At 60.1% G+C, this 14,066-nt stretch overlaps 1 protein-coding gene across 1 annotated transcript in view; it reads left to right on the top strand.

Moving 5' to 3' along the window:
* The window catches only part of EFCAB6 (EF-hand calcium binding domain 6), a 169,581-nt gene extending 155,531 nt beyond the window's left edge, over window positions 1-14,050 (top strand). Inside the window, exons 28-33 of the mRNA XM_014535127.1 lie at window positions 1,302-1,529; window positions 4,849-5,082; window positions 7,234-7,402; window positions 9,379-9,563; window positions 11,885-12,034; window positions 13,689-14,050. Coding sequence (XP_014390613.1) covers window positions 1,302-1,529; window positions 4,849-5,082; window positions 7,234-7,402; window positions 9,379-9,563; window positions 11,885-12,034; window positions 13,689-13,811 — 1,089 coding nt within the window. The 3' untranslated portion in view covers window positions 13,812-14,050. The remainder of the gene's footprint in view (window positions 1-1,301; window positions 1,530-4,848; window positions 5,083-7,233; window positions 7,403-9,378; window positions 9,564-11,884; window positions 12,035-13,688) is intronic.
* The last annotated feature ends 16 nt before the right edge of the window (window positions 14,051-14,066 follow it).

The raw sequence follows: 14,066 nt of genomic DNA, 5'->3' as shown, positions 1-14,066 counted from the left end.
AAGGAATGGAAGGATTTGCTAATTCTCAAAGATCCTTATGCTTAGAATAAACCCTGCTTAAACGGGGTGTGCCGGTCTTAAATGTGGTGCTAAACATTCCTAGTGGCTTTCTTTTAAAAAATATTCATGTCTTTGCATTAATGTCCATAAATTAGGTTGGTTTATATTTTTTCCTTAAAGTATTTGCTTTATCCTATTTTTCTGTTAGGTATTAGGGTGGGGTAATCTATAGCCAACTGGGCTGCTGTGTCTCCTTTTCCATATTCTGGAATACTCTGACTAATGTGAAAATTATCTAGTTTTTGTTGTTGTTAATTCTCACCCAAGGATATTTTTTTCCATTGATTTTTAGAGAGAGTGGAAGAGGGAGGGAGAGACAGAGAGAGAGAGAGAAACAGCGATGTGAGAGAGACACCTCAATTGGTTGCCTCCCGCACACGCCCCTGCCCCACCCACTCCGGGCCTCTCTCCTCGCCGGAGTCTCAGGGCCAGCTGCCCCCATGGCTTCGCCCTCTGAGCCCCGTCTCCCACGCCTGACTTCCTCGTGGAGCCCAGTCTCGCTGGTGCCCCCAGGACAGACAGAGATCCTCGCGTCTCCAGCCTCCGCTGATGGTCACCAGTCCCTCCCCCTTGTCTGCTGGTCCTCTTGTCCCATCTGCCCACTTCAGGCTCAGCGGGTGCTGAGTGTGGGCTGCTGCCCTCCCGGGCCTCCCACCTCACCTCCCAGGAGCCCTCTGTGGCCCCTGTTCCCGGGCCCTTTTCCCCGGAGCCCAGGCTGTCCGGCCCCCAGCACCGTGGACAGCGTCACAAGGCCGGAAAGGGCCGCTCTCCCACCTCCCAGTGCCCCGCGCCCCCTCGAAGGGTTCCCACGTGAGGGGCCCTTAGCCAGGAGCGGGGCTGCAGCAGGGACAGCCCTCAGCACTGCCCTCTGATTCCTATTGTGGTGAAGAAGGGAGTCCGAGATGAAAGCAGGCGGCAGGCCCGGCCCTGGTGAGCCCCTTACCAGGCAGAGCAGGCGCTCACTGCCCTCCTTAGAGGGACGGAGACCAGCGAATGGACGCGTGAAAGCTGGGCCCGCCAGGCCGGCCCTGTCGCCCTGCCCTGTGGGGGGACTCAGTTCTGCTCCTTTATGAAGCTAAGTAGGAGCCCGTGTTCGGGGCCTGTGTAGACCCGTGTCAGGGCCGCCTTGTCTCCAGGCCGTCTTCCGCAGCTGGGACTCCCGGGACCTGCGGGTGACGGGCCCAGAGCCCAGGGACCATCTGTATTTACTAATCGGATCCATTTCCATTCTCTTTTCCCAGAATGCCTCTGAGTGGGCCGAGAAGATGCCCAAGGGCCCGCCCCCCAGGTCTCCCAAGGAAGTGGCCAACCGCGAGATCCTGGCCCGGCTGCACAGAGCCGTGGAGGCCCGCTACCAGGCCATCGCCCAGGAGTTCCAGAACTTCGACACCGCGAAGGCCGGCACCGTCTCCCGGGAGGAGTTCAGGGCCATCTGCACGCGCCACGTCCAAGTGCTGACGGACGAGCAGGTAGTGGGCGTTGGGTTGGCGCCCTGAGCGGGGCCTGAGCAAGGCCACCTCCCCACGCCAAACTCTCCTTGTGAAATGCCTGAACGGTGGGGGTTTGGGTTTTGTTTGTTCTGGGGAGGGACTGTGGCTGTGGCTGGTTTGTTTTCACCTCACTGAAGACTCGCAGAGCCCTCTGTGTCTGCAGCAGGCATGGATGGCACCATTTCTATCGGAGCAAAAAGGATCACTTTTATTTTTTATTCTTTTACATATATTTATTGATGCAGAGAGGAAGGGAGAGGGAGAGAGGGATAGAAACATCAGTGATGAGAGAGAATAATTGATTGGCTGCCTCCTGCACATCCCACACCGGGGATCGAGCCTGCAACCCAGACATGTGCCCCTGACCGGGAATCGAACCCCGGACCCTTGAGTCCGCAGGTCGACGCTCTATCCACTGAGCCAAACTGGCTAGGGCTCACTTTTATTTTTAAAGTCAAATTGCCTTTAGCTCCAGCCACCACTGTGCTGCTCCTCGCCCCTGGAGCAGCCCTGGGCGTGGGAGAGCAGAGGCCAGTCCCGCCCGACCGACCGAGCGGCCCTCCTGGAGCCTGCAGGCGGCTCGTCCGTCCAGCTCCCGCCTCACCCTCCTTGGTCCTTGGCTCTGCGGCTGGGCTCCCGGATGCTCTGGGGCTGCTCCCCACGCCCGCTGCGGGCATGCCACCCCGGCTGTCCCACTGTCCACAAGCGACAGGGTGCCACTCCCACCCCAACAACGAGAAAAGGCCAGATACCTGCACAATCAGAACTTCTCGAGCCCGTCGGAGAGCTGAGGGTGCGGGGGTGCTTGCTCCTCACTGTACCCCAAATGCAAAGCGGAACCTGGCACAGCCGGGGCCCAGCAGGTCCCGGGAGTGAACAGTGTCCGGTGTAGGAGCACCCCCTACCCCCGAAAGCCAGGGACCGAACAGCTGACAGCACAGCACCAGTGACCCCCTCGCAGAAGAGGGTTTCCCTGCACCCCAAAATGCTGCCCTGGTACAGGCCCGCTCCAGTCCTCAAAGACACCATTGCCCGGTTCCCGAGGGTAACTCGGGTGCAGAAGGAAACCCCACATACTGTGGAGGCCGCTCCCCCGCTCCTCCTGGTCCTGCTCAGGCTCAGCCCGGAGCCTCCTGCAGGCCCGTGGAAATGTCCCCCTCCCCTGGAAGCTGGGTCCTCCCCTCATTGGAGGAGTGTCCACGGGGAGGGGCGGTCAGCAAGCCGCCCTCACCCCTTAGGCCGGGACCTCACTACCCAGAAGGATGAAGTCGTCAGAGACACTCATCAGATGAGCATCAGACTTACCTTTGCTGAGACATCAGCATTTTCAGGCGTTCTGATGCTTTTGGCGAAATAACATGAAACGCTAGTCCCAATGATTCTGTCCCCTCGAGCAGGAACTGCTGTCACTCTAAGCGAGCGAAGCCTTTCAGATGAATACATGCGCATTTCTTATTCTACGGGCCACCTAATGAAGGCTCTCCTAATAAAGGCTTCTCATTGAACTGGGTACAATTTTACTCTAATTATAGATGGGATGAATGGCGCTCTGCATATGTGCCGTTCAGAACAGGGAACTGGATGTTAATTTTCCTCTAAGAGCTTCACCGTCCCCAGCGCATCGGCCCCTCCCCCCAGTCAAGCACGTATGTGTAAAGGCTGCTTCCTACAGACACGCAGCCCGTCTCCGCCACGGCCTGCGTCCCCGCAGTCAGGCCCGCACGACGGGACGGCGTGAGCTGGGTGGCGACTGGCGGAGACTGTGCTGTTTGGGAAGGTGGTCGTTTCTCCAGGCCCCTCCCTTCCCCCCACCCCACCAGTAGCTTTTCCTCAGGAACCTACATCTGCTGCACCGCTCAGCTCCTGGCTCTGCAGTGGGTCCAGGAGGTGTGACCTCCGGGGAGATGGGGTGGAGGGGACGGGGGACCCCTCCGTCCCATTCTTGCAACTTCCTGCAAACCTATGATTAGTTTGAAAGAAAAAGTTAAAGAAATAAATCAGGAATATTGTCCTCAACTAAACCATCTTCCCCTCTTGGGGCCAAGAACATTCTCCCTTCACCCCTCACCCTTCACCCCTCACCGCGTCATTCCCAGAATTCCAAATAGACCTGGAATAGACGCGGTCCCTTTCACTTGCTTCTGGAAAACCCCAGGGGAGCCCAGGAGCGACTTGGGTTTCTGGCCAACGCCAGGTGCGTGGGAAGGACGGGGACAGGCCCTCCTTTGCTGATCGGAGCTGCTGCTCCCCCACATGTGCCGGAGGCGGGGCTCCACGGGGCCTTAGGGTTATAAAAACACAGTTGCAAGCAAGTTACATCCTTCCTGGCGCCCTGAAGGCCCGGGCCCATTTGCAGTGGCTCCTTCGGGGGGCACTGGGTCATTGGCTGTGTCCGTACCACTGCATGTGGCTCTGTCACAGCCCGTGATACCAGACAGCGCCCGGGCAAGGCACGAGCCTCTCCCGGTATCCCAGACGCCTGCCTTGCCACCGGTGTGAGGCAGCATTACCTCAGGGGTAAACTGTGGAGGCCAGCACAGGCCGAGGGCTGTCACGGGGAGCTGCCTGCAGAGCTCGGGTGCCTGCCGGGGGAGGAGGGAGCCAGGTGCCTGCAGGGGGAGGAGGAGGAAGAGGAGGAGGAGGAAGGAGTCAGGTGCCTGGAGGAGGAGGAGGAGGAGGAGGAGGAGGAGGGTCACTAGAGGTATATGAGGAAGAGGAGGAGGGAGGGGAAGAGGGGGGGGGTGGGGGGGAGGGGGGAGGAGGAGGAGGAGGAGGAGGAGGAGGGAGGAGTCAGATGCCTGGAGGAGGAGGAGGAGGAAGGAGTCAGGTGCCTGGAGGGGGAGGAGGAGGAAGAGGAGGGAGCCAGGTGACTGGAGGAGGAGGAGGAGGGAGTCAGGTGCCTGGAGGGGGAGGAAGGAGGGAGAGGAGGAAGGAGGGGGAGGAAAGAGGGGGAGGAGGAAGGAGGAGGAGGAAAGAAGGAAGAGGAGGAGGGAGTCTGGCTGGGCAGGCAGGACCACAGGCCAGGGGTTGGCTCCGCTCATGACTGATCACAAGGTTTCAGGCCTTAAACTGCTCACGGAGGCCCAATCAATTTAAAAATGTCCCTCAGAGCCATGAACATCCTCTTGTCCTCGCTTGTTCAGGCTTCTGGAGGCTCCACCGAGCGAGTGGAGGCTGAATCGGTTTTCTTTCTAAATTTTTTATTGAGCTGGAGCCCCACCCTCATGAGGGCTGCCTCCCTGGGCGGGGTTCCCAGTGGTCTGCGCTGACCCTGGGCCTGCCCTCTGCTTCCTCGCAGTTCGACAGGCTCTGGAAGGAGATGCCGGTCACCGCCAAGGGGCGGCTGCGGTACCTGGACTTCCTGAGCAGGTTCAGCTCCGAGAAGACAGCCACCCCGCCCAGCAGCGGCGACTCAGCCAAGGCCCACAGAAGGTGCGACGTCCCCGCCACCTCGGAAGGAGGCAGAGCTGTGGGGTCACCGCCCACCGGAGACTCCCCGAAAGCAGGGACCAAACCGCGGAGCCAGCAGTGTGTGAGTTCTCACTCCTGGGGTCCATGTCGCCTTGCCCAGGCCCGCAGGCCCCCTGGTGGGTCCCCTGTGTTCCCACGGGTGTGGGTGCCTGGGGAGGCGCACAGGGGAGCCTGGGATGGGGTCATAGGGCAGGAGCCGACCTGAGGGGAGGAAGGGGGGAGGGAAGGGGTGAGTAAGGAGGATTGGAGGCAGGAAGAGGTGTGGGGAGACAGGGGACTCATGGCAGCCAGGCTGCCATCATCCCGGCCAGAAAGCCGAGAAGGTGGGTGGTGCCCTGTGCCCCAGGGAAGCCTGCCTCCCCCGCTCCACAGTGCACATGCCTCACGCACTCAGGGTCCCTCAGACGGTACCTGGAGACCCGATTTCAAACCCCAGCCTGTCTGACTACAGCCCTGGCCAGCCTGGTGAGGGAGGGGCGGCCCCGAGGCCCCGCCTCCTCAGCAGGAAGAGTGACAGCGTGTTGGGGAGGGTGGCTGAGAGGTCAGCCGCCATGGTGCCTCCCTGGAGGACACAAAGTTGTCCTCGGCGTACATGCACCCACGGGAGCTGGTCCTCTCCATAGCTGAGAAGAGCAGTGCCTGCCCTGCGGGGCCCACGGGCGCGGGGGGTGGCGGGGGTGGTGGGCAGCAAACAGTGAACGCGAGAAGTTAAAGATGGCGCGTAGAGAAGGAGGGGTCAGGAGCCCCCGAAGATGTCCCCGACCCAGTGCCCGGCCTGGGACAGGTCGCCGCACATGGCAGGGGTCACGGTCGCAGGTGGAATTAGCTGCTGATCCGCTGACTAGGACAGGCCTTTCCAAGCCCCTGCAGGTGGGGCCTGCAGGTGGGGACCAGGGAGGTGAAGGGTCCCGTGGAGAGGTGCGGTTTGAGAAAGATGAGCCGACATCGTGGGCTCTATAGGGGACAGGCCAGAACTAGGGTCTCCCTCTGGCCCCAGGAAGGCACAGCCCTGCCCACACCGCAACCTCTGGGAGAGGGTAAGTGGGTTGTTTCAAGCCACCAAGTCTGTAGGCCTGTGAGAGCTGCCACAGGAAACGCATGGCCTCGGGTGTCCAAGCGCAGGCCTGACTCAGCGGCGGGGCTGCACGTGTGCATGAGGCTTGGGCTGCGGGTGCGGAGGGCGGGCAAGGCGGGCGGGCGCTGCGGGCTCAGAGCCTCGTGGCCCCGGGCTGGGCCCATATCAGACACTCGGTGCGTCTCTGAGGCGGAGAAAACAGGACGTCCCGACCCTCTCTGTGTGGACTGTGAGGAGGCAGGGGAGCCCGGGAGGGGACGGGAGGACGGGCCTGTCATCGCCCCAGATGGGGCGGCACAGGCAGCAGAGGGTTTGGCAGAAAGACCAGGAATTCAACCGAGTTGGTCACATAGTAGACAACCATGCGTTGGCCAGGTGTCCAGGTAGCGTTCAGGGGGACGTCTGGGCCCGATTCAGTTCTGTTTTTAAGTGGAAAATAGTCCCTAGCTGGTTAGGCTCAGTGGGTAGAGCGTCAGCCTGCAGACCAAAGGGTCCCGGGTTCGGTTCCGGTCAAGGGCGTGTACCTTGGTTGCAGGCTCCTCCCCAGCCCAGGCCCTGGTTGGGGCTCGTGCAGGAGGCAACCAATCAATGTGTTTCTCTCACATTGATTTTTCTCTCTGTCTTTCCCTCTCTCTTCCACTTTCCCTAAAAGTCAATGGAAAAATATCCTCAGGTGAGGATTAACAAAAAATGGAAAACACAACACAAGAACAGCCTCCTCCGTGGTCCACAGAATTTCAGGGCACCCCATATTCCAGGGCGAGTACAGGGTGGGCGTCCCTGCAAATGACAAGTGAGTCCCTTTCTTTCATAAGACACTTCACCTGGTGAAACATGTCATTGTCACTTCACACGCACACGCACCAGTGACACTGAATTCGCATCTCTCTGTATTTGAATCGTGGCTACATACTTATTTCCGAAAGTACTGCAGTCACTGTGATTTGGCACAAACACAGCCCACCAGCGGAAACACAGGTTAAGCGGCAAAACTACCATCTATGTTTGCTCCTCATTTTATTTCTGAGATGATACTGCCTGTGAGATTGCAAATCTCACCCCCGGAGTCATGCTGTAGATTGTTGTTATTCCTCCCGTTCTAACCCTTCAATGAGACAGTTCTCTCTCCGCCCACAGACGGCCAGCAGCTCGGGCTCCGTGCTGGGCACCCCACAGCTGCAGAACTGCGAGCCCATCGAGAGCCGGCTCCGGAGGCGGGTGCAGGGCTGCTGGCGTGAGCTCCTGCGGGAGTGCAAGGAGCGGGACACGCACAGGCAGGGCGACATCCCCGCGGCCGACTTCCTGGGTGCGTCCGGCCGTCCCGGGTAACACAGGGTCACCTCCAGGCACAAGGCCCTTCCCCGGGGGGAGGCATCTGGGTGGCGAGGGCAGGCTGAGACCTTGATAGACACAAGTGTGGAGGGACAGGGACGCCCAGCCCACCTGGACTCCCGCTGAGCGTCACCCCTGCGTTAGAGCACAGACCTGGCTGGGGTCCCGGGGGTGTGTGCATGTTAATGACTGACAGCGACAGACAGCAAGGGGCGGGACAGGCGGAGACAGGGAAGCCAGGTGCGCAGGCCCCACACAGCTCCCAGTGACTCACTGTGCAGCACTTGGACACTCCCACCAGCTGTTGCATATGGTTTTTGCAGCATTTTAATTCCAGGGACATCGATCTGACCCCTCACCCCTCTGCCTGAAGCCCTCAGCTCTGTCTTCTTGACTGATGTCCTTGACTGATGTCCTTCTCAGGAAAGCATTTTTCTTGGGAAACCCAGTATTCATAGAATTTACTTTTGTGATAGCCATGGCCTCAAAACACACAAACGAAACAACGTGTAAACTCCTTACGTGAACAGTTCCTACCCCAACACACACAAATACAAGAATATGAAATCAGTAATAATCAATGTTGTTCCGTTGATTTCATGGCCACGACTGCTGCTTTGCCTGCCTGAGTTCCTCGTGTTCTTAGTTCTTTTCATTTTGAGCCGCATGGGCCTAAATTTGTGTTGTCATTAGCAGCATCGCTGTTTTGCCTTTTTAACCAGGAACTCATTTCAGCCACCGAGCCTTACTCAGACAGGCTTGCCTGCCTTAGTATTCCATTCAAATTCAACACCGTAAAAATGTATCCGAAGTCATTCTACATTCTCTGCCCTGCTGGTGGCCTCTGCAAGTTGGAGCACCAGCAGCACTTGCTAACAGTTCCTCTAGGTTCCATAGCCCCACCCACGACCCCCAGCTTGTCCCGTGGCTCCGTGACCTCGGTGCAGGGCGCAGGGACCCCTGCCGCGCATGCACGCTGGTCTCCCGGCTGCGCTCGGTTGATGCATCTGTTTCCATAACGTCCACTTGTGTTGGTGTTGCTCCTCAGCCTCAGTAACCAGCTAGCATTGCCCTCCTCCATACTTAGTTACTATGTGATGTCACAGGGAGTCTCACTGATCCACCTTAAACTAAAACCTGGTGCTCTGGAGTCCCCACGCTCAGTCACCACTGCAAAAGCAGCTGGAGCTTTGTCGCTGGTCAGAGCTGCGCCTGAGAGCGAGCGAGTGGGGAGCTGGGAGCCTGGCACCGACACGTGCCAACCTCGGGGCAGCTGGAAGGACCCACTGACGTGGCGTCCACATGGTCCTCGTCAGAGCCCAGACTTAGCCCTGACCTGCATGGCGCGCCCGAGATCGCCCCTGACATGAGAACTCATCGCCTGCGATCCGCACAGCCGCCGCACCCCTGGGAGTGCACCTCCGAAGCCGGTCGGAGGCCCAGTCTGAGCTCCAGGCCCACACTTGGCACTCGGAGCTGCCTGAGCCCTCACACAGGCTCGGCCTGACTCAGCCTTCGTTCTGACAGTTCCCTCCCCGGACCCCCCACTCTGCTCTCCCTGCCCACTCCTTGGTCGTAGCTCCCATGGCACTCTGTCCACACTGCTGTGCCCTGGCGACGGGGACTGCGCAAAACCAGATGGTGGGGCCAGCAGGCTGCGGGGTCCCCTCCCTCCATGCCACACTTAGCTTGCCCTGTGCACGTCTGTTTCCACTCTGTCCAGCCACCGCCCATGAGCCTGTGAAACGGGTCTCAAGCAGAGATGGCACCTCAGCAAGTGATGAACAAATGAATGAACGAACGAACGAATGAATGAATGAATGAATGAACAAAAGAATGAATGAATGAACAAATGAATGAATGAGCGAATGGATGAATGAATGAACAAGCAAATGGATGAATGGATGGATGAATGCAGTGCCACCGACGGAACTGCACTCTCACCCTTAGCTCTCGCGGAGAAATTCAAGCTGGATCTCAGCAAGGAGGAGAGCCAGCAGCTGACGGTGAAATACGACCTCAAGGACAACGGGCGGTTTGCCTACTGCGACTTCCTCCAGAGCTGCGTCCTGCGGCTGAGGGCCAAGGAGACCTCGCTGATGCAGAGGATGAAGATCCAGAACGCAGACAAGATGGTACGAGGCTGGCCAGGAGCACGTGCGGGTCCGGGGGTAAAGGGTCCCATGTTCCCCAGCTCATCACGAGTTTGCATCCCCTCGCTTCCTGTAAAGGTGGGCGCAGCGATGCAGAGGCTGCGGGAGGACCCCCTATCGCAGTGGTTTTCAACCTTCTGGCCCTTTAAATACAGTTCCTCATGTTGTGACCCAACCATAAAATTATTTTCGTTGCTACTTCATAACTGTAATGTTGCTACTGTTATGAATCATAATGTAAATATCTGATATGCAGGATGGTCTTAGGCGACCCCTGTGAAAGGGTCATTCGACCGCCAAAGGAGTCGCGACCCACAGGTTGAGAACCGCTGCCCTATCGGGTGTCGCCAGCCTCGCTGCCACCTGGATAATATAAACATGTACACATGTGTGATATATGTATGTACACATATGACGTGTGTCCATGCACTTGTCAAGCGATCCTTTGCTACCTCACGTCCTCCATTCCTTAAGGCCTGTCCAGCTCCGGGCAGTTGTCAGGTGAGCGGATAGCCACTGGGTCAGGCCAGTGGGCCTGCAGCCAGTGCCTGGGACGCGGGAGCTCGGGCGGGGAGGCGGGACCTCTGGGTGAAGGTGAGTGCCCATCGGGCTTTGGGAGCACGCAAACAGCTCCAAGTGTCCTCCCTTGGAAATGCTGCGAAGACTTCCTTCCGGAGACCCAGACGGGGGGCCAGTCAGTAGCCTGAGTCCCAGGTTCTCCCACTCACGGTGGCAGACACCTGGTTGTCATGGCTCTTCCCAGACCGCCCGGACCATGCGTGTGGCAAACAGGGACAGCGCCCGCTGCCTGGAGAGCGATGGGCCGGTTCCCTGAAAAGGCCAAGCTGGGGTGGAGGTGCAGGGGGCAGGCAAAGGGAAGCCTTTACAACGGGAACATAGTGCATATCCGCGCATCCGCCATCCAAGACGGCCTCTCCGGGGGGAGCGGGGAGTCCCCATCTTTCCTGCATAAACCACACCCACCGTTTTCTTCTGTTTCTGTGAAGGGGAAGAGGACCTAAGTGCTGAAATAGCAGGGGGCACCCTCCCCCATGTTTAGCTTTTCCTCGATCATTTGCAGTTGAATGGCCCTCGCCCTCGCCCTCACCCTTCAAGCACGTGTTCACCCACTCACCTTCCTCAGATCCTTCCAAAACATGAAGCAAATCAAGGCGTCTCTGGGGGGGGAGGGGAGGGAGGGGCGGGTCCGACTGACTGTGTTTATGGGAGTGATGGCTGCTCCCAGGGCCTGCTGGGAGCCTGGGCCTCCAGGCAGAGGGCCTGACCACAGCCCAAACCCAGTGGTTCAGCCCTGGGTGTGACTGACAGGCGGTGCCCGCGGCCTGGTCCAGCCCATCCTGACCCCTCTGCATAGCCAGCAGGCTCCCAGCGGAGAAGCTAAAGCGCCATTTCTCTGTCTGGTTCTTTGGGGGCCTCCTCTGCAGCCTTCAGCAGCTGGGGGGCTGCTTTCCTCAGGGGCCTCCTGGGTTGGGAAATCCCTCTCTGGCCCGGCTGGGTGCGGGAGAGCCAGCGGGCAGAGTCCGCCGCGTTCTGCGCAGGCGGATCCGCCGGGCGTGGTGCTCACAGTGCGGGTAACATCAGACTCCCCCAGCGCTCGGTGTTGCCCACAGCTCACCCCCTGACACTCGGCCGGCACTGGGCGGAGGCTAGACTAGCGGGGCTCCACCTAATCGCCCCTAAATGAAATAACCACAGTGTCTCATTACTAGATGTAATTACAGCCTTGCCATGTAAACACCTGTGCGTTATGGTAACCGCTAAGGAACCCGCACTGAACCCTCTTCTGTCCGAAAACTCTTTGGAAGTTGGCGGGTAGCTGGGTCCTCCCTCCAGGGCATGGGAGGGGCTCCCAGGGGAGGGCGTGGCCACTGCTGGAGGCCAACAGCCCAGTCAGTCCCCACCCCTCCTCCTCACCTCTCCCAGCCTCCATTGCCCAATCCATGAAATGGGGGTGGAGAGACCTACCTCCTCCCAGCTTGGGGAGGAGGGGAGGAAGGTGGAAATGAAATGGTGTTTTCAATAGCCCCACACAGCAGCTGTGAACAGCGGGGTGGCGGCCAGCCTTGTTATGAGTTCCGCTCCATTCTGGCCGGGAGCCAGCCTGTGGGGCGCGCAGGGCGAGGGGCGCGCAGGGAGCAGGGAGGGGGCACAGGGAGGGGGCAGTGGGGATGAGCAGGGGGCTCACAGCCGGCTCCCCACTCCCCAGGCGGCCTGTCCACGGCACCTGCCCAGGCAGCGCCCCTTTCTCACGCTCCTGGCGGTTTCCTTTTTCTCTTTTCCAGAAAGAAGCCGGGACCGAGACGTCCTCCTTCTACTCGGCGCTGCTGCGCATCCAGCCCAAGATCATGCACTGCTGGCGGGCCATGCGCCGCACCTTCAAGTCCTACGACGAGGCGGGCACGGGGTTCGTGGGGGTGACTGACTTCCGGAAGGTGAGCCTCTGAGCGGGAAGCAGGTGCCACATACCAGTGGCTGGGCCGGTCCCCAGCGAAGGCCCGCGTGGGAGCTGCTCTCCCAGACCCCACTTCCTGGGACCCCAGGTTATCGAGGGCGCAGTGCTGCCCTCACCCACAGGCCCCAGGTTCTCCCCCGAAGGCTTCTACACCCCCCTGGGGACACCCCTCAGGGCCCACACCAGAGCCAGCTGCCCCTGGCCCCCGGCGGGCCTGCCCTGGCCTCTGTGGGGACCCAGGGCCCAGTTTGCCTCACAGAACCCACAGGACAGAATTGGAGGGGCTGACGCGAGGTCCCAGCCGTGGCCACGCAGAGGCCGGCAGCCTGGCCCTGCCTCAGGGGCGCCCCGTGCCCCCAGCTGCCTCCAAGGCAGCACGCTCACCCCCACGCAAGGGTCTGGCTGAGCAGTGCCCTCTACAGTCTGACTGTGGTGTCGCTAATGCCCTCACGAGAGAAAATGGGGGAGAGAAGAGGAGGGGGTGAGGGCTGCAGGGGGCACACTGGAGGGGGGTACACTGGAGGGGAGGCACACTGGAGGGGGAGGGCACATTGGAGGGGGATACACTGGAGGGGCATACACTGGAGGGGGATACACTGGAGGGGGATACACTGGAGGGGGATACACTGGAGGGGGATACACTGGAGGGGGATACACTGGAGGGGGATACACTGGAGGGGGATACACTGGAGGGGGATACACTGGAGGGGGATACACTGGAGGGGGATACACTGGAGGGGGATACACTGGAGGGGGATACACTGGAGGGGGATACACTGGAGGGGGATACACTGGAGGGGGATACACTGGAGGGGGATACACTGGAGGGGGATACACTGGAGGGGGATACACTGGAGGGGGATACACTGGAGGGGGATACACTGGAGGGGGATACACTGGAGGGGGATACACTGGAGGGGGATACACTGGAGGGGGATACACTGGAGGGGGATACACTGGAGGGGGATACACTGGAGGGGGATACACTGGAGGGGGATACACTGGAGGGGGATACACTGGAGGGGGATACACTGGAGGGGGATACACTGGAGGGGGATACACTGGAGGGGGATACACTGGAGGGGGATACACTGGAGGGGGATACACTGGAGGGGGATACACTGGAGGGGGATACACTGGAGGGGGATACACTGGAGGGGGATACACTGGAGGGGGATACACTGGAGGGGGATACACTGGAGGGGGATACACTGGAGGGGGATACACTGGAGGGGGATACACTGGAGGGGGATACACTGGAGGGGGATACACTGGAGGGGGATACACTGGAGGGGGATACACTGGAGGGGGATACACTGGAGGGGGATACACTGGAGGGGGATACACTGGAGGGGGATACACTGGAGGGGGATACACTGGAGGGGGATACACTGGAGGGGGATACACTGGAGGGGGATACACTGGAGGGGGATACACTGGAGGGGGATACACTGGAGGGGGATACACTGGAGGGGGATACACTGGAGGGGGATACACTGGAGGGGGGCACACTGGAGGGGGCCACACTGGAGGGGGATACACTGGAGGGGGGCACACTGGAGGGGCCACACTGGAGGGGCCACACTGGAGGCAGCACCAGGTGGCGCCCGCCCACCTGGCAGCCGCTCCCGCAGGTGCTGCGGCAGTACAGCATCAACCTGTCGGAGGAGGAGTTCTTCCACATCCTGGAGTACTACGACAAGACGCTGTCCTCCCGGCTCTCCTACAACGACTTCCTGCGGGCCTTCCTGCAGTAGGCGTCCGCGCCGACCCGGACACGGTGAGCCGGCCGTGCCCACGACGAACCAGACCCTGTAACCGGGGCCTCGTGAACGGTCAGACTGTCGCCAGGAACCAAACAGCCCACCGAGCCTGCATCCTCACGGTCAGCGGCTCAGCACTGCCCTCGGTCCCCACGCTGGGACCGCCTCTCGGGCGGCCTGCCATCGCCCGAGCCTCAGGCCCCTCACTAGTCTGAGCAAATAAAGATGTTTCCTCTGCAGAAAGGGCTC

Source organism: Myotis brandtii, unplaced genomic scaffold (genome assembly GCF_000412655.1).
Source record: "Myotis brandtii unplaced genomic scaffold, ASM41265v1 scaffold138, whole genome shotgun sequence".
NCBI classification, from domain to species: Eukaryota; Metazoa; Chordata; class Mammalia; order Chiroptera; family Vespertilionidae; genus Myotis; species Myotis brandtii.
The sequence above is the reverse complement of the archived record's forward strand: the minus strand, read 5'-3'. Positions and strand labels throughout refer to the sequence as shown.